At 38.5% G+C, this 25185-nt stretch overlaps 2 protein-coding genes across 7 annotated transcripts in view; both read left to right on the forward strand.

Annotated features, from left to right (window-relative positions):
* LOC111588723 (lysine-specific demethylase 4A) overlaps positions 1-23391 on the forward strand; it is a 37281-nt gene extending 13890 nt beyond the window's left edge. For 3 of the 5 annotated variants that reach the window (XM_023299249.3, XM_023299259.3, XM_023299268.3), the window contains exons 18-22: positions 879-1067; positions 1189-1359; positions 2353-2472; positions 3736-3828; positions 5194-8909. In XM_023299249.3, coding sequence (XP_023155017.1) covers positions 879-1067; positions 1189-1359; positions 2353-2472; positions 3736-3828; positions 5194-5334 — 714 coding nt within the window. In that variant the 3' untranslated portion in view covers positions 5335-8909. Of the gene's footprint in view, positions 1-878; positions 1068-1188; positions 1360-2352; positions 2473-3735; positions 3829-5193; positions 8910-18426; positions 18526-19234; positions 19379-21156 lie in introns of those variants that run through there. The other 2 variants (XR_008603861.1, XM_055016982.1) reach the window with 2 other exon arrangements.
* si:ch211-152f22.4 (uncharacterized) lies at positions 10424-15315 on the forward strand. Of its 2 annotated transcripts, none has more exons than XM_035943455.2 (3): positions 10424-10566; positions 10662-10775; positions 12184-15315. In XM_035943455.2, the coding sequence occupies exons 1-3, from the start codon at positions 10542-10544 to the stop codon at positions 13578-13580; spliced, it is 1536 nt and encodes a 511-aa protein (XP_035799348.2). In that variant the 5' UTR covers positions 10424-10541; the 3' UTR covers positions 13581-15315. The 2 variants fall into 2 exon arrangements, with proteins under 2 accessions (XP_035799348.2, XP_023155350.2); XM_023299582.3 differs by having other exon boundaries at positions 10662-10733.
* Positions 23392-25185: the final 1794 nt, after the last annotated feature.

Raw genomic sequence — 25185 nt, forward strand, 5'->3', positions numbered from 1 at the left:
TGTATTTGTAGTAGAGCTTTAGGCATTTACAGGGTCCCATGTATCTAATTGAAGTTGTTGCATTATTTTTTTCAAGAAAATCTCTGAGGTTTAGGTGAGTTTGTGACTTTTTATCATAATGAAATGCATACTGACAAACTTTTTTATGAGGTTCAGGATTAAAATACTAAAGGTCTTAGTTTGAAAATACTACCCATGTAACTGTTTTTTTTTACGTTAGGTCCCTTACTCTAAATCTTGAATGTTCACCTTTTACTTGCCTTTGTAAGATCATTTTTGAAAAACACAAATAAATCTAAAAACATGCATAATTATAAGAAAACATACTACATTTACAGGCTTTATTGTGACTTACTAGATGTAGACTCTTGGGTCCCCTTCTGTTTTCTGTGTGTTACTGTCTTGAACATCTCCTTTACTACAAAAAACAACAACCTTCGAGCAGCAACCTACAAGCTGTGCAGATTCTTCTGGCTATCTGAGACAGTAGTCCCATACCAATCTCCACACTAACAGACTACGACTTTCCTGAGGGCGTGAAATCCCAAAGTTTAGCTTTAGTTTATCTTTCTTTACCAATAGCCTTTGACAGATTACTTTCATTCTGGGCTGTTATGAAGTTATTCCTGAAATTAATGTTACTTAGCAACAGCTGATATGACCTGCTGCCATAAGCATTTGTTATTTAACTGTCAATGCAACAGTCAGCATCTGCCAAGCTGCTACCTGGAGGTTTTGTTTACATTTGCTAATAAGAAAGCAATAATGATTGTCACCAGTTTCTCCACATATTCAGCTGAAACACCCACTCTGCAATAGTAGTTTTTTCTACCCACTCCAGTTTTTTGAGCTCTGGCTTCTGTGTTTTCATCTGACAGAAATGTTACTACTGTAAGAAGCGGATGAAGAAGGCGTCCGGCTGCTGCGTCCAGTGTTCTCATGGCCGCTGTCCCACTGCCTACCATCCCACCTGTGCCCAAGCTGCTGGAGTACTGATGCAGCCGGATGAATGGCCCTTTGTGGTCCACGTTACCTGCTGTCGACACAAAGGTCCCACTCAGATTGAGGTAAAGAGCTGCTCAGATCTGGAAACCTTATATTTAACTTTACTCACCTGCACCTTTTACACTTTTCTTTGCCACTGTGTATAATCCATATAAATGCTATTTCCTCCGTCTCATCTAACAGCGCAATAAAGCAGCCATGCACGAGCTAACCGTGGGACAGAAGGTCATATGTAAGCACAAGAATGGCCGCTACTACCAGTGTGACGTGGTGCAGCTGTCCAAAGAGACATTCTACGAAGTCAACTTTGACGATGGTTCCTTCAGTGATAATCTGTTCCCCGAAGACATTGTGGTAGGTTTTGCTCATGTAGCACCAAGTGAAAGTTCTTTAACCTTTAAAACATCCACTGTGTCCTTAGAGGTTACTGTGATAACAGTTCAGCCCTTTGGTGTCAGGTTGAACACAGAGCAGTAGTTTTTTTGGTATTTGAAGGTGTTTTTTACAGTAGTTCTGTTATTACTGACCAAGAAAATCTATTTTGTGCCAACTAAGACTTTAAAAGTAGATGTAGAGCTTAAAAATGGCAAACTTTACTTAGACATGAGCTCTGAATGGTAAAAATATGTCGAAATAAACCTCCCAAGAAAAGTGAGGACTAAAAATTACAACCAGATGAATGTGGGGTTTTTTCTAAAGCCATATGTTTTTCTGTTGCCTAATATAGTTTGTGTTTTTACTTTCTTATCTTAAATGGGCCACTGTAGCGTTCTCACAGGTTTGGTTGTACCAACAGAGATTAATTAAATCTGGCAGTAGTACTTATCACAGTTTGTAATTTCTGCCAGTGAGGATCAGTGACAAGCCGTATTTCACCTTTGAGACTCAAAGCAGTTTCTTGGTGTTTCACTTAGTTACTCACTGTCGGATCATTTTCCACTGTTATATAAAGTCCTGCACCTCAATGGAAACCACACATCCACCGTTAAAATTTGAAAAAAAAACAGAAATGTCTTCTGTGCAGTAAAACAAAGCTACAGTGTCATAAATCATTAAAAAAAGAATTGTTTTGCAGATATTATTGTTGAGCCCAGGTGAGCCATAAAGTCCCAGAATTTTGGTCACATGACTGTAGGTCACAGCTGAGACACTAAAATGGTTTCTTAGTTGCACAGATGAGAGCAGTAATTGTTGTTTTTTACATAACCAGATTAGAGCTAATATGGTTTATTTGTAACAAATTTTAAACGGACACATCCAGAACAAAGTTTGTCATTGTGACTGTTTAAGAAAAAAATCATGCCTTTATTGAGTTTGCTCAGAACTCTGCAATTTTTTGTCTATTAGAACCGAGACTGTGCTCAGCTTGGACCCCCACCGCAGGGAGAAGTGGTTCAGGTGCGATGGACCGACGGTCTGGTGTACGGGGCCAAATTTGTGGCAGCTCATGTTATTCAAATGTATCTGGTAAGAATTACTTTCATTCATGTCCTTGATCTGTGTCCAGAATAGACCTGAAGAATACGGAGAGCCTTGATTTCTGAATCAAGGCTTAGAAGAAATAAATTAAAAAGAAAAGCTAAGCTAGGAGAAGGTGACAGCCAAGAAATATGTTGTGCCAAAGGAAGGACTGGCCAACGGCAAGTAGAGCAGTGAGATTACTCTAAATACACCTCTTTAAATTTTTATGTGGCTAAAATTAATTTTGTTGTCGACCCTGTTCACAACAGTTCATTGCTTAACTTGCCTACAAGCAGTGTGCAGCATGCATAAGTACCTCCAAATCCCCACTTGAAAGAAACAGAACTAACCCTTTAAAACAGTTTAAAGAGGAGCTCTTTCTCTTGCAGTTTTCATTTCATTGGTAGTTGTATTGCGGAGTATGAAGCCATAATGTACTGCATGAGTATGAAACAGGCCCTGAAAGCTGAAAAGGTAGTAATACAAGCTCACTATAAATGAAAAAATCTCTAGGGCCGGACCCGAATATCCAAATATTCGGTCGTGACAGTGGTATCCAAATATTTTGAGATCCGAATATTTGGAATCTCCCCGCCTCCGTCGGACGTTACGATATGAACCAGCAATATTGAGTTTTAAGTTGTTAAGATGGGCAGCAGCCTTTTTTTGGCATCTGCTCATGGCAAAAAAAATGTTTTGTTACACTTCCACAGTAGTATCCACATATGTGTACTGTACTAGTAAAAGCAATTATATACACTACTGTTCAAAAGTTTGGGATCACTTAGAAATGTCCTTATTTTTGAAAGAAAAGCATTTTTTTCAATGAAGATAATATTAAATGAATCAGAAATACAGTCTAGACATTGTTAATGTGGTAAATGACTATTCTAGCTGGAAACAGCTGATTTTTAATGGAATATCTCCATAGGGGTACAGAGGAACATTTCCAGCAACCATCACTCCTGTGTTCTAATGCTACATTGTGTTAGCTAATGGTGTTGAAAAGCTCATTGATGATTAGAAAACTCCTGTGCAATTATGTCAGCACATGAAGAAAAGTGTGAGTTTTCATGGAAAGCATGAAATTTTCTGGGTAACCCCAAACTTTTGAACGGTAGTGTGTGTATATATACATATATGATGTAAAAGTGGCATATACATGTGTGGAGAGTGGAAGAGAGAAGAGTTGCTCTGTCCAATAAAGCAGCAACAGTGACTGCTGAGTTCAGCACTCTGTGTCCTGATTGTGTTGTGTCTGGGCTGCAGGTAGAGTTTGAGGATGGGTCGCAGCTAACAACCAAGAGAGATGATGTCTACACTTTGGATGAGGAACTCCCAAAAAGAGTCAAATCCAGACTGGTAAGCCAAAACGTTATTCTTTAGAATACAAGGTGCAATCAAAAAGTTCTGATTCTGTTGCTGATCTGCATGAATGGAGCATTGCACAGACGTACTCATGCAAGAGGCGTTAGCATTAACTAATGAGTCAGTTCCATGTGACATCACACAATCAGCATCAGTACTTGCGTTGCACGTTTTTGTGACCACTGAAAAGTGCATGTGTGTTTTCACTGTGGACCTGCAGTAGCAGCACTGTAGCAATCTGTCAACAGACCTGGGATGATTCAACCTTTACCTGGAGGATCATCATTGGTGATAAGAGGTGTATCTGTAGCTCTGACGCAGAGATCAGCAGTTTTCACAGTAGAAAAAACGCATTCTGGAAGACAGCCCAAACAACCTCAACAGTGTTGCGATTGCATGTTGGTGCTCAATCATGGCAACGCAGCAAAGTGAATACGCACACATTATCACTCATCACCAGATTTGTCGCCCTGCAACTACTTCATTTTACCCAAAATGAAATTCTAGTTGATCGGTCACCTTCTGACACAGTTTAGAAGGTTCAGAACGCATTACAGAGGGCGTTTGATGCCTATATAACAGGACTTTCAGGCAGTATTCCAGCTGTAGCTGGACATGGTCACTGCCAGGACTGTTGTGTCATCAGTAACACTGCTTGGTGCTGTGCTTTGGACATTTCCAGCTGTTACTGTTTGAACCTGCAGAGCTTCGATAACAGATACTGTTTCTTTAGGAGCTCAGCAATACAGCAGCTTCAACAGCAAGACTATCACTGCACACAAACAGCGCTGCGTGCAGTCAGAGCTACAAGCATTAAAAATGATGGTTCAGGGAGTCTCTGTAGTCACAACCTGCAGCGGTATATCGGCTGCATGATACTGTATCATAGTACAGTTCACCAGCTGGGCGAACCCTCAGCTGATAGAGCAGCTCTCTCTCTGAACTCTGCAGACACACTGTATGACTCCAGCCTTGTGATGACTGCTGTCACCGTGGCTGGAACCACTGTGACATATTGATTTTTAATGGTTGTAACTCTGACTCCAGGTAATGTTGTGCGTGGATGCAGTGACGGTTTTGCTGGTTGTGTTGGAAGATGCTGCATTCCTGAACATTTGTAATAGTTTTTTAAAATTTTTTAAAAGGCATGATTTAGTGAAAATACAGCCCGTCACCAACACACCAACTGTTCATGTTGATCAGAAGGAATGGAAAGCAAATTACAAGGGAAACAAATCAAGAACTTCTCACTGTGACCTTTCAGCAGTTCTCTAAATGGTGCCTTCATTTAATATTTATAAAGCCAGTGAAAGACACTAAAAAGATGTGGCGGTGTTGTCCCTGTGATTGTTTCTGCAGTCCAAAGCGTCAGACATGAGATTTGACGGGATCTTTGAAGAAAGGGAGATCATCCAGGAGTCGAAGCGACAGAGGGTGATCAACTCCCGTTACAGGGGCGACTACATTGAGCCTGTAATCTACAGAGCCATCATGGAGTAAAGCCCGGCTCTGTCTGGCCGCCCATCCACACTCACACCAGCAGCACTGACAGACTGAACTGTGCTCACTGTACCTTACCTTAGCAGCTAGCCACAGTGAGAGTGTAGCTCCACAGGACTTCCTTCAGGACCCGCTTTGGACTGTTCTCTTTTTTTTTAACTTCTCCTTCATCCACCTTTGTTTGCTTTGTTTGTTTGACTGCGATATAGGAAACTGCAGTATTTTAGTTTTTCCACAGGACTAGCACCTAACAGAAGGAAGCAATATTAAGATGTTAAATCAAGCAGCGTTTTCACATTAAGACACCAATAAAAAAAAAAACACAAGTTCAGTGTTAAATTTTACAGAAATCGTTTTAGTCAATTCTGCTACTCAAGTAATCTGAGTTTTTAGGATATTATCAGCTTCATTTTATTTCTGCCATTAGTGCCTATGATATGGAGCCTGACAGGTAGCAAAGATAAACAATGAAACGTGGAATTTTTCTACTTACTGTTTGAATTTGTTCCCTCCACATACACACTTAAATTATTAATTGGAGGGTATATTTACTACCTTACTAAGTTAAAATCCTAGATTAAAATCAAAGCTAATGAGCATTCTCATCACTACAGAGAATTTAGTGAAAAATAATCCTCGCAGTTTCCCTAAGCTTAACTTGACATATTCACATTTTTAAATATAAAGCAGAGAAAAGCTGGATGCTTGAATAGGATTAACAGAAATTTTCTGTTGACTAAACAGTTAAAATGAAATGTTTGTCCTGATACCTGCCAGGTTCCATTTTCTAACGAGGCTAGACTGGAATTCTGACACGCTGATTTGACTAATTTAACTTTAGCTATTAATATGCACCACAAGCCAGGTCCACAGCATTAACAGAATGTATATGTGGTGCGACATCTCTTAAAATCCAGCTACAAACTCATCCAGTTTGTGCCTCTCGTGTATCAACACAGAGGAAATCATCAGTGATGTTTTAAAAGTCCAGAGGCTTGTTGAGAAAGTCTTAAATCTTCTGTCTGGACTTCATGCTCACCACTAAATCATCTCAGTTACATTAGGGAACCGAACAGATATCACCTGGTTAGTTGAATTATAAAATAAATAGCATTAAAAAATTACTGCTCAACCTCACAAAATGGAATATTTCACACAGCAAAAGATCTGCAGTCTTCCCCAGAAAATAACCTGCCACCTCTAAAATGTATTTGTACTTTATATGGAGCTTCGCTGATACACTTTAGTTGGAACGTTGTTGGAAGCATGTATTCAGAAAGTTGCTCTCTGCTGACAGACACCCAGCTCCCAGCCTGTGTTAGCATCTGAAAATTAATCAATTGACAGTCATTAACATCTCTAATCAGGACAGCTCAAGGCACATTTAAACAACCATTCATGATGTTCACATCTGTGGTTCCTGAGAAGCACAAACTGAGACTGGAAGCTTGATGACATAAGACCAGTTGATAATTATTCCTGGTCAGATGAGCCTGATCCATGACCCAGAGCTACATATTTTGTTTTAATTTCATTCATTACTGTTAGCGTGCCAGACTAAAGCGGCTAAGTCTTGTCTGTTTGCAACACTTGGATGATTTGCACAGTCAGAGAAATAAACTACCCGATAAATCATATTTAAAAATAACCAAACAACAATTAAAAACAAAAAACTTACTTACAGATGTTTAAAAAACAGCTCACTAAAACATGTTTTCCTGACATGAGTTGTTGGAATCTATTGACACAGTTTGACTCTTCACAGGTGCACATCAGAATATAAAATGGCACTGCTATTATCTGTTAAAGGAATACTTCTTCCAGTTAGCTACTTGCCTCTGGTAGTCCAGAACGACACAGTGTTTGTGCTTCATTACTGCCTAGTCTTCAAACACTGAAGTTACAGGGAGGTTATTTTTAGCAGCGAAACCACCTCAGGGTTTTTCGGTTTTGCAGATGCAACACCTGAATTTGTGTACCAATGCCTAATCCAAACTCTTTTTGATAACTCTAAAAGAAACTTTGAGATTTTCACATTTTTTTCAAGATTTTTTGAAGATTTGTGCCCAATTTTTTAAAAGTTGCCCAAAAACTTTATCAAAAACACATAATCTGACATTAGAAATATGTCAAGAAATAAACAAGATCACAAATCTGCCAGCTTTTGGTACTTGATCCAAAAGTTTTTCCTGCATAGAGGAATTTCTAGCACCCCTGCAGTGAGGTTTTAGCCAGGGCCATGAGAAAATCACAAGTGCCTAAATGAAAAAAGACTCATTTTTAACCAGTTTTGTTAATTAGGGTTTCATCTGCTCAGCACAACAGACTTTTTTTTCATTGAAATGATCAGAAAAACAACAAATACATAGATTAAATTCAAGTAACACAGATTTACTACCTTTATTGTATGCAGACTGATTTTTGTGTAGCCACATCCAAAAAAACAAAAACACACATTTTGATGAGGATTATTTGAGCATGGAAGTCATTTTTGATTTCACCACCAATGTGATAGAATAATCTTGTACAAGGTTAACTTACAGGCTTTTCTCTTGGCTTTAAGCTGCAGTTTGAAGCACATTTCAGTTCAATTTTTCTGTTTTGCACAGAAAAAAAGTATAGACTGGTTTAGTACAAAGTTGGCATTCTAAAAAAATTCTCTGTAACTTCAGCATCTGCAAAATCACAGCACACACATTAAGGACTAGTGTTTCTGCAGCGCTGCAGATGGATGAAGTATTTCTTTGTGGGACCAGTGCCATTTTAGCCTCTGATGACAACTCGTCTTTAACTATTAACTGCATTCCTTCATTTAGTAGATGAGAAAATAGCTTTTACATGTTGACATGTTTTTACCAGCCTATTTATTATGGTGCTTTGAGAGAGAAACCTCTGCGATGAGTTTGCAGTAATCCAGCAGGGGTTGTTGATGTATGTTCTATTTTTTCTACAGTATATAGTTGAATTTTAAAGAATCCATTCAGATTTTTAACGCGCTTCGTCTCGCCAGCTGTTTCCTCGCTCTCCTACTGAAAACTGTGTATTGCACTTTTATTTAAGTCCAGTTTGCGAGGATGTTTGAATAGTTGCCATTGACGAAATGTTTTAGAATGTTAATTGTACATTTATAAAATGTCTTATGGATTGTGCCGCCCTCCCTTATCGATCACACTGCACCTGTCACTGCAACCAGGTGGCCTTCATCTGCCTGTGAACTTGTTCAGCTAGTTTTATAGTCAGCTGCTGGCAGGTCAGACACTCTGCTTTCATCAGTCCAGTGGAGAAGAAATTTATTGTATCGATAAACAAAGCTCTACATGGGGAGGGGCCTTTTCTATTCTATTTTATTGTGTTGTTTTGTAAAACCTGTTCTGTGTATTTTCACAGGAGCCTGTGAAGTGTAAATGTCATGTAGTCTATTTTAAGATGTTATCTGTTGACCCGGGAGACGAGCTGTCCGTTCTCGTTGTCTCCTCCTGCAGAAAATAAATGAGCAAACTTACAGATTATCATTCAAGCATTTTGTAAAATTTATGTGTTTGTTTCAGTAAAGAATTTTGCTTAAGCGCCCCGTCTGTCTTCGTTCCATATTTACGCGCTAAAGACTCTGTCCATAAAAAGTTTATAAGTAGTTATGAAGTAACATGCAAAGAAATAAATGATGACTATATTCACAACAAATTACTTTGGTTTCAACAGAAAACAAACGTGGTGGTGATAAACAGGTGGTTGTGATTATTCATCAGTTAGGACTCTCGATGAAACCTACAAGTTCATTTTCTTGTAGGTTTCATGTCTCAGCAGTGAGAGGGAAGCTGGCACAGCCCAAACTGAACACAACAAGCTACTAATTTCTGGTGGTGTTAAATATGTGTATTAATCATCAACAGACATGTCACGCCTAGTTTACAGGCTCGGTTTAGCTTTTGTTAAGTTTCGTTTTCTACACACAATAAAATGAGGCAACAAAGTTACGGACAAAATAAGTCATAAAACCAACATAATTGCAACATTTGGGTTTCCAGCACCTATGAAAATGTCTGTTTTTAGTCATTAATAAACATGAATGCCTGACTGTTTCTTCTATAAAGTGCCAATTCTGCGGCCATTAATCTACAAGTTTGAGAGGCATGTTTCTTTTAATCAAAATAAATCAATTGCCAAAATGACACCAGGTATCAGCCACAGACTGTAAAAACACAAACGTAACACAGTCGTCACAGCACTAACAGCAGAGAAATGTGACAAACTGAAACTACATTTACAGTATACAACAGAACTGAGTACACACCTGTGCAATATCAACTGAATGTCAAATAAATTTAAATTTTACCAACCCTCAATGATTGCATTACTGCTGAGTTGATAAGTTGATGATCAATATGATCAATAAAAAAACAAACACCAGAAATGTACTTTAAATTTCAATAACCGCTTAATATCATGTTACTCTGCTATGAGGAGCGCATTTAGTTACTGAGTGTTGCGGTTCATCAAAACCAAAAAAGGAAAAACATGGAGAGTCAAGTGCCTCATAATAAATTGTAATTTAACAAGATATTTTCAGCTACGACAAGTTAACAGAATGAAATGTGTCTTAAAATATAAAACGTCTTGAAAACTCAATACTTTTATTGAATTCTGAAAACCTAAATCACTTCATACAGTGAGGAGCCTCCACCAGTTCACCAGTTACGTGTTTTGCTGCAGAGGCTGAGTAGAGGGTCATTGTTGTTGCTTTTCTTTTGTTAAAATAAATCTATTTTAGTCACCACACAGTTATTGTCTCCCTGTTTTTGTTAGGTTTTTTGAGCCAAACTGCAACAATATCTTTACTGAGCATTTATGGAATATGAAAGGAAGAACAGACTTCTACTTCAAGTTTTGATCTTGTGGTTCACTTACTTTCATCTGCTTAATAAATAATGTATCGGTCATCACCAGACAAGTAAAGACTCATTCACAGCCCGTAATTGAATTATTTAAAACAAATATTACTTTGGTTTCGATAGAAAAAAAGAGCTTGGTATGATAAATGTGTATTAGTCATCAGCAGACACGTCAGGACGAATTTACAGCCTTAAGTTTCGCTTTCCTGTCTCGGCTGATAAAAGGAGTCGAGCAGACGGAGCAAAAACTAAACACAGAGAGGACTGCAACTTTTCAGTCACTGATCGAGACCGAAGAGACGCTGAACCACCGCTGCCATGAGTGCAAACAGAAAACATCAACGTGAGTACTTCCACTGACAAACATTTCTTTGTCACGACACTTAGCCATTGAATCAGCTCTTTACATTTAATTAATTGTGTGCTTATCCTCAACAGCCAAACGTGTATCCAACATGCAGAGAAATCTCCGCCAGCCAATGAGACGGGATCAGATCAGGGAGAGAAGAGGTAACAAGCATGCCTTACCCTTAAAAAAAGAATTTAAAAAAGGTTTGTGGAAACGAGAGGATTTCTCTCTAAGCTGTTTACACACTCATTTGGTACAGACACGTAAGTGAGTATAAAGATCATGAACATTTAAAGTTCCTATAATATGTGTTATGAGTCAGTCACACCACAGAAAACTGTTATTAACTGGCAAATATGAATGAATAATAAGGGTTATAGACTTAGGTCTTAAAACAAATAAGAACAAAAACAAACTGGGTACACACCTCAAAGATGGCACCTGTTTCAATAAAACTGTTCCCTTGCGTGCAGGGATGACACACCCTATTCTACCTGTCCTAGAAAACCTTACTTCTCGTCCTCATTCACCAGCTAATCAGGGAGCATTTTTCTTATAAATATTATTGAGCTTTACCAGCCTTCCTGCACAAATAAGAGGCCAAAGCGTTTTCCGTCGTGCGGGTTTGCAGATTACACATGCTCACTGTGTGAGATAACAAGAAAGTACATGCGCTGTCCTCCACGCTCATTTTCTGGATGGCATCAGGCTCCAACATGTATGGACCGAGATATCGCTGTTTCTCAGTAAGAATTAGAAATGATGCTTCTGACGCTCCTCTCAGACATGCGCTTCGTTCCATGGATCTGACTGCATCTCAGCTTGTCAGTTTCATGTCAAAATGAGCAACTGGATCACCTTCCTATAAATGTCGTGACAGCAATCTTACCGTATGTTCCGTATTACCGTCAACAAGGCGCCACTTTGAACTGCATGTTTATCTGTGGATGGACATGCACGAGCAATGCGCGTCAAGTTGCCTGAAGCGATTCAAGGAAGAATTTTTCCGCATTTCGACAATGCTATCTGTCCACACACATCGCAGAGAGACAACCTGCTGTCTAAATTGCAAAACTCCTTTCTCATTCACGTTGATCTGTATCTTTAACACACCAAAATCTACATACAGTTGAAGCTTTATTGAGACTCATTGTGCAAGTAGCAACGAAAACACATTTGATGGTACCATAAGGTGTTGTAGTGTTAAGATTCATTACTTTTAAAGGTACTTCTAGCCTAACACTGAAACTGATATCACATATGGGTATTACAATATTGATATTTATAATATTTATATTATATATTATATATATTATCATTAATAGTGAATTATACGTTGAGAAAGTAATAAATAAACCAATAAAAGGATGCTGTCAGATACACAGCCATCCAATTTGATCCGGTTCTTTATTTATTTATGATATTATTGTGTAATGGGACTTTAAACTTTTCCCCCTCAAACACAATGCAGCAGCTGTTCTGCTGCCTTCTTTGAAGGGTCCTTTTTGAAGGGACATCTAGAAATGGTTTCACCAGCCACTGCACTGCTAATGTTGGAAATAAGCATAACACCACAGAATACCCTAACTTTAAATCTGTTTCCTTCCACAGCCGGGGGCCGAGAAATACTAACAATTAAAACACAGCTGCTGAAGATGATTGTATGTAATCTGCAGCCTTTGGGCATCACAGAAGATGCAAACTTTCTTGATTTTGCAAAAGCCTTAAAGCCCGCACAGCAAATCCCTACCAAATCTGTGATGCAGTCACTACTTCTCAAGGTCTACAAGGAAAAAGAAAAAGAGTTGCAAAGCACCCTGACCTCAGTTGAAGACATCGTGTTGACATGTGAGCTGTGGTCTTCAAGATCTGAAGACTCCTATCTAACCGTCAGGTGCCATTTTGTGGACAACCTCGGAAGTCTGAAGTCCTACATACTTAAAACTACCGGCCTGTTTGGGGATGAATCACCAGCCAACATACTAAATCAGCTCTCAGCCATCATGGAAACTTGGCATGTGACAGAAAAGGTTCATACTGTTGTCACAGCTGGCATGCCACAGCTAAAAGGAAGTAAAACGAGATGGACTCACATTCCTTGCTTTTCTGACATTCTGAATGCAATATTTAAGGATGTGATGAACAACAATGAGCTGTCCAGCGTTCTCAACAAGTGCTGCAACATCATCCGGTTCTTGAAGTATGACTCTGAAGCTGAGAAGGAGCTCAGAGAATTGCAAGGCAAACTGCACAAGAAACAAACTGAGCTGATCATGTGTTCCAGGGACAGATGTCTCACTTGGCTGGACATGCTTCAACCACTGGATGAGCAGTACTCAGTCATGATGATAGTGATCAATGAGAGGGGGAAGACAGATTTAATTCTAAACGAAAGCGATAAAAAGAACATCAAGAACGTCATATCAGCTCTGGAACCTCTGAAGGAAGCCACTTCCATGTTTAAAGGCAAAGGATTTGAGACCATTTCAGTCGTGGTGCCTGTGATATCGAAGCTCATGGATGCACTTGGAGAAGAAGCAAAGCGCAAGAATCATGTTGCCAAAATACTACTGTCAAAATGCCAACTCGAATTCGGCAATGTCAACGAGCACAAACTAGCTACCGTCACATTCCTCGACCCAAGATACAAAAACCACCTAAGAGACAATGCCAAGAACCTAGCAATTAAGAAGATAATGATGGAGCTCAGTGCAAGCAAAGAGAATTCTGCTGACAAGCTGAAAGTCCAACTGGACAAATACAAGGCTTATAAACCCAATGCACAGGAGTCAAATCCTTTGGCCTGGTGGAGGTACACAGGAAAGGAGGAATTCTCTCTATTAAGCAAGCACGCTGTGAAGAGACTTGGGGTCGTCTCCACTGCTGTGCCCTTAGAGAAAGCGTTCTCCAGGGCAGGTGATCAGTTCTGCAACCTCAGGAGCTCCATCGAGCCAGAAAACCTTAACATGGTTCTGTTCCTCAACAGCAACTGGTCTACACAGTCCTAGGTACAAGTCTATTCCTCTGTCTAAGCCAAAGCACACACTAGCCATGTTTCCATCAGCATTTTAAAGCATCAAATCAGAAAAAGTTAAAAGTAACTGAAAATTTTGAAAAAAATTTCCTCATTTTTGCAAATCATCAGCACCCCTGAAGTCCTTCTGCAACTACTTCGATAACAGCTCTTTTAAATATGAATGATGAAGATGTGGATGAGAATCTCCTCATAAAGTTTCTCCTCATGGCAGGCCATGTTCCTGACACATGCACAGTTGACATGCTTGCAGTGCAAGACAGTCCATGCAGTCACAGTTTATGAGCTTCACATGGACCCTCACAGACTTTGTCTGATGACGCAATTTACAGCACGCAGCCCCGTGCAGACAATCACACTTGGGATACATGATTTTCACTTAATCCGTGATTATACTCCCTTCTAGATGAGCACACAGACAGCTGTGGACACCACAAAATGGCAATTGTTGTTGTAGTACTTTTTGTTCACTTGGAGAATGCTTTCCATAAATGCACAGTAGTTTGGCGTCTCTGTGCTCTTGCACCACTAGCTGCCACGCAGACACCAACTTTAGCCTTCATGCGAACATCCCCAGAGGGCTCCGTGCAGACTCTCACCGCCTTAGGCAAATGAGGACATTTGCATTACACAGACTTCTACATGCTCACGGATGCAAATATTATAACATCGGTTAAAGACAACACTGTACTCACTTCATTCCTCAGTACAGTGAGGGGTGTTTGTTATTGACTGAATAGCAGGAGGTGCCGCTTCAAGACAACAGCTGCCTGCAGATTGAAAGAAAAATAATCTGCACAATGCTCTCCTCATTTATTTTTATCATTGTCAACAGTTTTCTCACGTGATTTTAGTGATTTTATCATCACTGAGCTATTTTAACTACTGATTCTGATTCCACTATTAAAGATTAAAGATGCTATTATTATCAATGTACATGAAAATACAATGGAATTTTGTTGGCAATTTCTAACAGTAGCAGGTCTGACAGCTAGGTGTTGTAAAAAGCTTTACAGGTCAAGACAGTTGGAGATTTCTGTACTCGACTCATTAATAGTGACAATACAACAGTGACATGACTTCTACATCATGTAAAGACAAACTTCTGAGCATAATTATGTGCCGCTTGAAACTAAATTTGAATCATTTACATGTATGATTTGCTTGAACTTAACAGCTGCCATGAATAGTAGAATGTGAATTACAGTTACACAGTGCATTGGTTCAGCACTGACACTGTGATATGCATGTGTGAATATAATGACATTGCAGGACATACGATGTGAAATAAGGCAAACAAGTTGCCACACAGATACAAACTTTGGGCTTCATGCAAACGTCCATGGAGAGGTTTGTGCAGACTCTTATGGACTTCTGCAATAGATGAAATGTACGTCATGCTGACCCTCATGTGCTTATGGACAAAGTATAACACCAGTGCTGCATTAAGTTGACAGGCCAGCATCTCTTTGTTCATGGCTATTTGTTTCATGGAGTTGTCTTAAGTTATAATCGCAATGTTGTCCGATGCCATTCAGGAATTATATATTATTGTCTAATTCATCAAACATCATTATCATTGATTGATGGAAATTAGTTCTTCATTCTCCGTTTTACTGTAAAACTGTTTTTTTTCTTTTGTGTTTCTTCTTTGTTACTGAAAGACTTCTGATTGTGTCCATTTTGTACAATACATTTTTTGAAAAATTTGCAACTGTGCTGTGTGTTCTTTAGGAGTTACAGACAGTAACACAACACTAAATACGTACATTACACCAGAAGACTGACAGATATTAAGATTCGGACAGAAGTAACACTACAAAATGTGCATTAAGGATGTGTTTCATATCTCTTTAAGCAGAAAATGCCCCCTGTGAGCGTTGTAAAATATGATTGGGTTATTGTTGCTGATAAATTTAAGTGGAGGCAGCATTGTTCATGACTTTTTCAGCCTGAGGGACCTATATGGGAGGGTGAGAAGCCTTTGAAAGGTGGAGGGTCTTTGTCAGGGGTCTCACGTCTCAATCCACAACTTTAACGACAAGGATTATTTACTTGAACTAAAAACACATCATGCAATAATCAATATTTTCACAAACTGTGAAAAAAAATTGCATTTTAAAGTTTTACTGATTTTTTTTTTTATATACTACTTTTGTAGTCTAGTCCTTTTGATAACAGGCCTAATGACCATTTAATGCCTGGTTACAATACTGTAATTTCTTGCTATAGGTTCTGAAATCTGCATTTTCTGTATTTTTGTTAGAGATGCCACAAGCTCATTTTATTCCTTATTTACCAATCTGCTGATTATTTTCTCTATTAAATGTCTAGAAAATGACCAAAAATTGTGAATAAATGTATGTATTAATTCAAAATTGCTGCTGGTGACACACAGAGGGCTTGTTTTGTTTAATAAATTATTATGTAACAAAGAAAAGCACCAAATCCCCACTTTTGAAAAGAATTCCTGCTTGAAAAAAATATTTCAATTATCAATCAATTAATTACAATGATTTTCACTGACCTTTTCTCACTGAATAATCAGTTAATGGACTTTGTCAGTTTTAGCGGGTATCCCTGGGTACTAAAAGCTTGGATAAATTTACTCTGTACACTGAGGAGTTGTGTCGATGAGCAGCCAGAAGGAGGCGCCATTTGAACACCAGAGCTGTCTGCTGACTGATGCAACTGAAAGACAAACTGCACACTTTTCTTGTTTCATCATTTTCATGTCAGACAACTGTCTGACATGAAAATGCTTGCTCACGTATACCTTTGAGATTTTATCAACATTTAGATATTTTAGCTCTAGATTTTGCACTAAAACCCGTCAGGTCTCACAGCAAGGTCTTGAATCTTTCAGCATCAGGTTTGGCTTATCTGTAAAAACCCTTTTATTAATAATACCATGGCTTCTTTATCATGTACAGACAAGTATACAAGCAGATATGTGCCACTACAGACTGAATGTGGATAAATTTATATTTAAATTTAACTCGATCAACTTGAATAATTGCAATAATAAGAAAAAAATTTATTAGGGCTGCACAATATATTGTGTTGGCATCAACATTGTAATGAGCTAATGTGGATAGTCACATCGCAAGAAGGACAATGTAAAGTAGAGCAAATTAATTTAAATACAACATGCACAGTTGACATTTTTCACTAATAATCCAGAAAAGATGTCTGTCTGGACAACGACTATACTGGCAACTGTTGCTGAATTACTTAGATTCTGGAGGAAACTTTAAAGCCTCAAAATTCTCTGGCAAATTCTAAACTTCTGTTCAGGCTTCTGTTTCATTAGTATGTTTGCTTTATGTTGTAAATATGAGAAAACCGTCTCATAATTAGGATCAGTAGCAGGAGTGCGCATCTGGATCTTGAAATTATGACTGTAAACTGGTAACAGCTAATTTGGCGCACTTTATTCACCAAAATGTGAACACACACAGGCTACAATCTGCAGCCCACAGTCTGACTCACCACATCATGCACTGGGACAGTTCAGAAGTTGTCTGAGAATTATCTGGTTTTAAAGGTCCCATATGGTGCAAATACATTATTACTGTGTTTTGTGGCTGTTATCGATGTAAAGTAAAAGCTGTTAAGAACTTTACTGAGATTCTACGTTCCAACTGAGAAATCAATAGTCATCGAGCTCAAACGTATAATCCTGCCCCATTCTTGCCAACTGCCTTTCAGATGAACCATTCAGAATCTGTCAGGTTTATTTACTTTCTAGAGCTATTTCTGTTAATTCTAAAATGTCTCAGCCATGAGCAAAACACCAAACAACAACAACAACATTCTGCTGATGCCTGCAGGATTAAACACAAGAGGCTCTATGCACCCCCAGCCTCTGAGGAACTAAAGAACTAACTGTGGATTCTGTGCAAGCTCTGAGGAAATTCGGATGCTGAGGGATATTCAGAAATAGTAGAAACTATTTTTTTAGGACTGATCTGAACCCAATAAGCAGGTACTCAGTGGGTTACTGTACTTTCATATTGTCTGTTATGCGTCAGTAAAACCTAAACTCATCTAGTGTTATCCATTTACATCGGTGTGCTTATTAAGTATCAAACGAATTCAGTGATAGTCGACAGTGGTCCGTGTATATTTTGGCAATTGGATTTTCCGTTCTGAAACGGGTATTGAAAAACAAAAAACGAGTGGTTATTTGATTTTCGTTTTAAAATACAAAAATTAAAATTGAAATACAAGCCATTTTTCCTTTTCATGATCAAAAAGGGATATACGAAATTTTAAAAATGCTTTGATTTTCATTTTTTTTAAGGATAACAAAAAAATTAAATCAGTAAGAGACAGAAACAAAACAGGTCCGTTTTTTCATTTTCTGAGACCGGAAGTGGTCATCAGCAAGTGTGGAGCCAAACGACAAAAAAGATTCTCAGAGGGCGGAGCCAAAGAGCAGTGATTGGTCAGACTGACTGAGAGCCAGAGAGCAGTGATTGGTCAGACTATAGCTGCTGTGGACTTTGTTTTTGGAGTAAAACACGGTGAGAAGATAAACAGCTCTAACCAGTAGCGTTGTTTTGTTGTACGTTAAGTCAGCGACTTGTGAAGAGTTGTGTTTTGTCCTGTTTGAGCAGTTGGTCCTGACGCGTTAGCTAGCTAAGCGGCTAAGTTAGCTAGCGGGTTATCTGACTGAGGCTTTAGTTTTTGTTGAGCCGATTTACACGTAGAAACTTTGTTCGGGAAGATTTCTCAGTAGCTCAGAGGACAGGCTGCTTTTTACACAACATTTGAGAGTATATCAGTGTGTTTGTTTGTGGTCTTTCTGTTTCTAGGTGGAAGCTGAATTAGTGAGGATGACTCCTGCTCCTGTCATCTCTAAGCTCCTCACACATCTTTACCTGCACGAGGAAAATCACTCCTGTAGAATGCAGGTATGTTTGTCATTATTATAAAAAGATGTTGATTGGTGACCTGTCAGAAATGTTTACACACATCAGGAAAAGAAAAACTGCATAAATATTGCAATACCAAATTTATTCAGACATCACGAGATTAATAAAAGTTATCTTTGGCCTCTACAATTACAAGAGGTGCTCAAAGTGGTGGCCACTGGCTTCCAGACATTTCTGTTGTGTTGTAGACGTCACTTGTTGATGCTCCATTCATGAGGGTAGCGCCATCTGTCGGGAAAACATCGTACAACAGGACACAGAGTTATCGTGATTTGATCAAACTTAGAAAATGGTATCTATATGTGTAGAAGTACTTATACAAATGAAATATCTATAAAAAAATTCTTTTCCTGATGTGTGTGTACATTATTTTGGCTGACTCTGACTCTGTGAACTTATTGAGAACAAAACTGTCATTTAATTGTTGCTCTGAAAGCTTCTTTAGTGAAAACCAGCTGGTGTTCTGCTTTGAAACAAACTGTTGTTGAGGTCTGTGTTTTTAGGTTTAACCCCACAGTTTCTGAATGAACTGATAGTTGGTTTTTTTTCCTGATCAATGTGGACGTTATAATTGATGGTAACATTTACTGATCATATAATCAGCATGACAATATAACAGTGTAACATTATGACCACCTGACTAATACTGTGTTGGTCTCTTTATGCTGCTAAAACTTCTCTGACCCAGTGATTCATCAGAACCTCTGGGGGATGTCCTGTGGATCCTGTGGGTCCTGTGGGTTGCAGGGTGGATCCTACCGAGACCAGGGCTGATCCTGGACCATCCCACAGATGCTCCATCAGATCTGGATGTGGGGAGTGTGGAACCCAGGTGAACAGCTTAGCTCTGTCGTGTTCCTCAGACCACTCCTGAGCACTTTTAGTTTGTCCTGCTGAGGGTGGCAGCTGGCATCAAGGACTGCTGTTGCCATGGAGACTAGGGGGTTTTTTGTCCTGCAGTGTTTAGGTGGTGGTACATGTCAAACACCCACATGAACGTCAAGGTTTCCCAGCAGAACGTTGCATTAGAACAAGATGATGGATGTTGTTCTCTTCAGCTGTCAGTGGTCAGAATGTTGTGGCTGATCGGTGGATCTGTCTGCCTTTACTCTGACATCCAGAGTTATACAAAAGTGTAGAATGTGTGCAGTGCAGAAGAGAGTTACTTTATTGTATGCAGTTTTTTTTTTTTTTTTTTTTTTTTAAAGGGACAGCATTTTTTTATCCACCTGAATGAAGATCCAATCTTTCCCTTCAAAGGATAGTTAATAATTACTACGGCTTCCATAGTGGTCCCATCTAGTGCTGGGCGATATGGAAAAAATCTTATATCACGGTATGGATTATTTTATATCACGATAACAATATATATCGCGATATACCACAATAAAGTATGTTTTCAGTTATTCTCTGAAAAGTTTGACAAAAATTTCATTGCTTACTTTTCTCCAACTTTATTTTGAAGTGACATATAGCTGAACTGTCACAAATGAGAAACATACATTTTAGTGCAGCATTATAAATGTATCAAATGAAAACAGCTGTGGCGGAGGTACAGTAGCCTTTATATTTTTTTCAAAATCATACAGTTTGCATTTGGCCATCTTCTGCTCCATGTCGGACCTCTTGAACCCAAAATGTAACCAAATCACAGACGTACCCCCTCTTTTCGGTGAAAGTGCTTCTTCTTGGGCTGCCTGCGTAGCTGTCTCTGTCTGTTGCAACTCCGGGCATGAACATTCAACCTGTTGCGCGTCCATTGTTCAGCACTCATGAGTTAAGTAACGTAAAGCATGTCGCAAACCCGCGTGAGAATCAAAGAACATAAAGCAGGATCATGTCGCAACACCACAAGACGGAGTTTCTTCGCAAAAAATCTCTTTATTCTTCTTTATTTTCACTTATATCAATTTAGAGTATGCATAGTGACAAGAAAACACTAATACAATCGTCGCAGGCTATTTAATGATATATTTGCTTTAATGATAAAATTAGGTTAGAAACGACAGAAATGATAGAAGAGAAATGGCATGATAGAAACTTTTCTATCGTTCCCACGATATGTATCGTCATTTCAACCAGCACTAGTCCCATCAGAGAAAATCATATCCATATACAGATTTTTATTAATTCCAGGGCTGGTTCAGTAAAGATTGTAATAATAACTACATCAGATAATTCTTTGTCGCAGTTGGAATTTTGCAGACTGAGATGGTTGAGAAGGTTTGCCGTTCTTGTTTTAGCAAAATATGTTATAATAGAAGATCTTTATTGTCATCGTACATGAAATTATCTGCAAACCAGCAAAGTGCATCAGTCTGAGGTATCTAAAAATAAATAAGAAAAATGCTTCTAAAACCAATAATAAACAGAATATTTTGAGGGAATATTCTAAAAAGGAAAGAAAAGCTCCATTCTCACTCCTCTCATAATAAACTGTCATTAAAATTGACTTTAAATTTAGCTTCAACATGAGATAAAAAATTTACTTCCATTACTGATGTTGTCAAGTTTTAATAAAGTTCATGCTACTTTTATAAAATGATGAAAGTGAATAAATTGTATTTCTGTGATCTGTGTTTGATTTCTGTCTTTTCTCCTGTCATCCAGATGTTCAGAGGGAGATGATGCCACATCTGGTCCAGCTGATGGAAGGTCTTGAAGTTCTCTGACTGGCCTCGACTGAAGATGGTCGTCTCACTGGATTTAAGGTTCAGATGCTCAGTAACAAACTCTACCAATGAGCCAGCAGGGAAGCTTTAGGTTTATTAAATGTTGCTATGAAGGTATCGCTGTTTTTCTTTGTGAATGCAATGCGCTCCAACTGAAACTTGAATTAGAACTTAGAAGTAAATCCTTTCATCTGAAAGGATTTAGTTGCATTAATAACCTCACAACATTCTTATTTTTATTCCCGTCTTGGTTGGAAATAGAATCTCTGTATTGATTCAGGTAAAAACTGAACTTCACAGCATGTTGGAGCAAAACAACCAGATGAAAACTGTGATGGTGTTGGATTGTCAGACCGTAATGTTGCAGCTCAAAGCAGCTTTTCTAGCTCAGTTCATTCTGACATTCAGCTATGAATCAACACAGCAGATGGTGATCCATGCTGTGGAAGTCTCACATCTCCTGATTTAATGGAGCTGCTTTGCACTTTTTACACTGTTTATTCACCAGCACTTTATTATAATAAAAGTCCCATCTAGTTTTTATGAGGAATGTGATGTTTTAATTTCTCTGTGAATAACTGCAGTCTAAGGGAACAGCTGGAGTTGTAACATCTGTCCTGATATTGATCATGAAGTATTGATCAGAATACTTATGGTTAGCAGTCATCTCTGAGGTTTTACATTAAAATTTTTACTTGTGTTGTGAACTTTGGTAAGAAGCAGAAACTTTAGCGTTGCCATGGATACATGAGTGTTAAATTCTGTCCATGTTTCCATTTTGGGAAATTCAGTCCAGCAGATGAGTTTGTTTTTACTGCCAGCTACCATTCAGTCTGAGATATTAACAATAAATAAATTTGCATAATGTGGAAATGAACAGATTTTATTTTGATTTATTCCTACAAGTGCTGCAGGTAAAGTTCCAGAATGTGGAGAAATTTAGTCTCACAATCACAGACAACAAATATTATCTGGAAGTCAGGTTATTGTTGTTTATCAGCACGTGTTAGACATATTCCGGCTAAGACTCTAGAATATCAGGATTTATGTAAATTTACCTCAATAATATGAATGTTCAGGTTAAGATTGTACAGTGATATTTATGTAAGTTTAGCTGATTAAAGTTTATGACTCTGCACTACAGTATTATTTATTATTTAAATTTACATCATTATGATAATATTTAGGGTCACACCCTACAGTATTGAGATTAAGAAATCAAATATTCTATAAAATGTAAATACACTGAACTCCTTTGGATATATTTAAGTGAGACTCTACAACGTTAGTTGACACAAATCTATCTGATTAAAATCATCGTGTTTTAATCATTTTTACTCCAAACATTGACTGGACTGATTTAAACATTAAAATCACTCCTTTCTAATCCTCTGCTGTACGTTGAAACCTGAGGCCTTTAATAGAAACACACAAGTATCTGATTGAAGGAACTTCTGCAGAGTCCTGGTTCCAGAACATGATGATAGAATTATAGACAAATTTTAACAAAAGCTGCCTGAGAGTTTGCAGGTTTTTATGTTAGATTTCTTCAGTAATTTAATGAGAGTTATCAGCAACAATCAGGTGTTCATTTGATGAACTTCATTTTCTAAAACATCCAGAATTGGAACTCATATCTTTGGCAGCTGTAAAGTTTCTGCTCCTTCAAGGTTCACAACACAATGAATTAATTCCTAAAACACTCTCAATGCTGGAGAGCGTTTGTGATGCTGAAGCAGTGATCAGTTTTTCTGTTTCTTCTCTGGAGATGCACAATGAGGGACGTCTGCAGAGACTGAGAAAGAGTCTCACCACATCCTGACATAAGGAAAAAGACTTTATTGAAGACTACAATGAGAAAAACTATCAGACAGCAGACGGCTGCATTCAAGGTGAGCTCTGAACATTTGATCTGGAACAGGAATTCAATCACGGCAGCATGAGTTTCATTTCAGTCTGTAGCTGCTGAATTCATGGATGAATCATCTGGCACTAGAGAGGAAGACCATCAAACATCCACGTCAGCTGATGGAGGTCCAAGAGTCTCACTGAACAACCAACCTACAGAGTGAAGACCTCGAATCTGATTGGACGGCCTCCTATTCAGCCACATGTGTGAACAAATGCCTCTAAGTTGGTTTCTTTTCTAAAATAAATCTAGTTTGAGTCCTAATCTATGCCTGTGTGTTTGCTTCTTTACACCACTGTTGACAGTTTAGGCTGTTAGATTGTTCCAGATAAAACGAGTACAAGATACTTCAGAGCCGTTCTACCACGAGCCTGACAGGAAGAACTCCAACAGCTACTGAATGTTCCTGTGGTCCCCTCAAGGCTACAGGAGGAGCCCTACGAGGACGAGCAGGTCCACCTGATGGCGGCCAGTCGCTGCGGTTCAAAGCCAACACCGACTACATGGACTTCTACTGGACCACACGGAGGCCTTCAAACCGGACCAACAAGTTCAGCGACTCCCCGACTGGTGGGTCTGAGGACGCCACCGAGCCTCGGTCCAGCCGGCCTCCTGTCTGTGGGTGTTTGAGTGCTGAGAGGTTAATGGATGCATGTGAACATGTCTGTGTTGAAACAGCAGCTTTGGACTCAGTAACGCCAGGAAAAACCAAGAGCTCCTTTATTTGTGACTTCCACTAAAAAAAATGAAGAAAATAAGTTTGCCAGGGTTCTGACTGATAACAGATTAATAAATAATGAAAATAATCGTTTAAATATTCCTTTAAACAATCCTTTTAGGTCTACACTTCCTTTACACTGACTTCTTGGTATATGTATATACAGATGACTGTATGTAAGTATTTTGGGTGGAATATACCAATAAGCCCAATGTTCAAGGGTTCTTCTGGGAATATACCATTAAACCAACCTTTTAGGTAAATGTTCCAGGATGTTGGGTAGAATATACCATCAGATAAACCTTTTAGGTCTACATTGGAAGATTTTAGAGTAGAATATTACTCCAAACCATCCTTTAGGTCTACATTTAAGGTGGAATACTCCTTTACACCAAGATTTTTTTGGTCTACATTGAAGGATTTTAGGTGGAATATTCCTTTGAACGAACTTTTTAAGTTTAAGTTCAAGGATGTTGGGTGGAATATACCATCAGACCAACCTCCAAGGTCTACAGTAGTGAATTTTAGGTAGAATATACCATTAAACTCACCTTTTAGGTCTACATGGGAGGATTTTAGGTGGAATTTTCTTCCAAACCGTCTTTTAGTCTACATTTAAGGATGTTTAGGATGGTATATTCTTCCAAACCAACTTCTCAGGTCTACATTTCAGGTGGAATATTCCTCCATACTAACTTTTTTGGTCTACATTGAAGGATTTTTTCTAAACCGCCCTTTCGGGTCTATATTTGAGGTTTGAGGTGGAATATTCCTTTTAACCAGCCCCTCAGGTGTCTTTGAGGATTTTGGATGGAATACTCGGTTAAACTAACATTTTAGGTCCATGTCCAAAGCTTTTTGGTGGAATGTTCCTTTAAGGTGGATGTGTGAGGACCTTGTAGGTGGAATACTTCCTGAAACCAACCTTTTAGGTCAACATTCAAAGATTTAAGGTGGAATATTCCTTTAAATCAACCTAAATTTCATGTTTTGATCATTATCATGTGAGAAACCTCAATCCAGACTCCTCATAATGACGTCTGAGATTTATGCTGCTGTTATTTGTTTAGTCCAGACTAAACAACAGAAATCCACAACAATAATTTTATTTCAGGATTCGGTTATTAAATGTCAAAACAATCCATGTGACTCTAAAAACTCAACAGCTTTACAAACTCTAAGATTAAACTCTCCACAAGGATCCAAAATAAGTTGGACTTCTACATGAGAGCTTTAATTATTCTTCATCTACTTCCTGAAAAGTTTGGTCAATAAAAAAGACAAAAATTAATATTCAGCTGAACTAAAGACAGACTTTGTGATTTTTCTTGTTGTAAAGT

Source organism: Amphiprion ocellaris, chromosome 2 (assembly GCF_022539595.1).
Source record: "Amphiprion ocellaris isolate individual 3 ecotype Okinawa chromosome 2, ASM2253959v1, whole genome shotgun sequence".
Classification (NCBI taxonomy): domain Eukaryota; kingdom Metazoa; phylum Chordata; class Actinopteri; family Pomacentridae; genus Amphiprion; species Amphiprion ocellaris.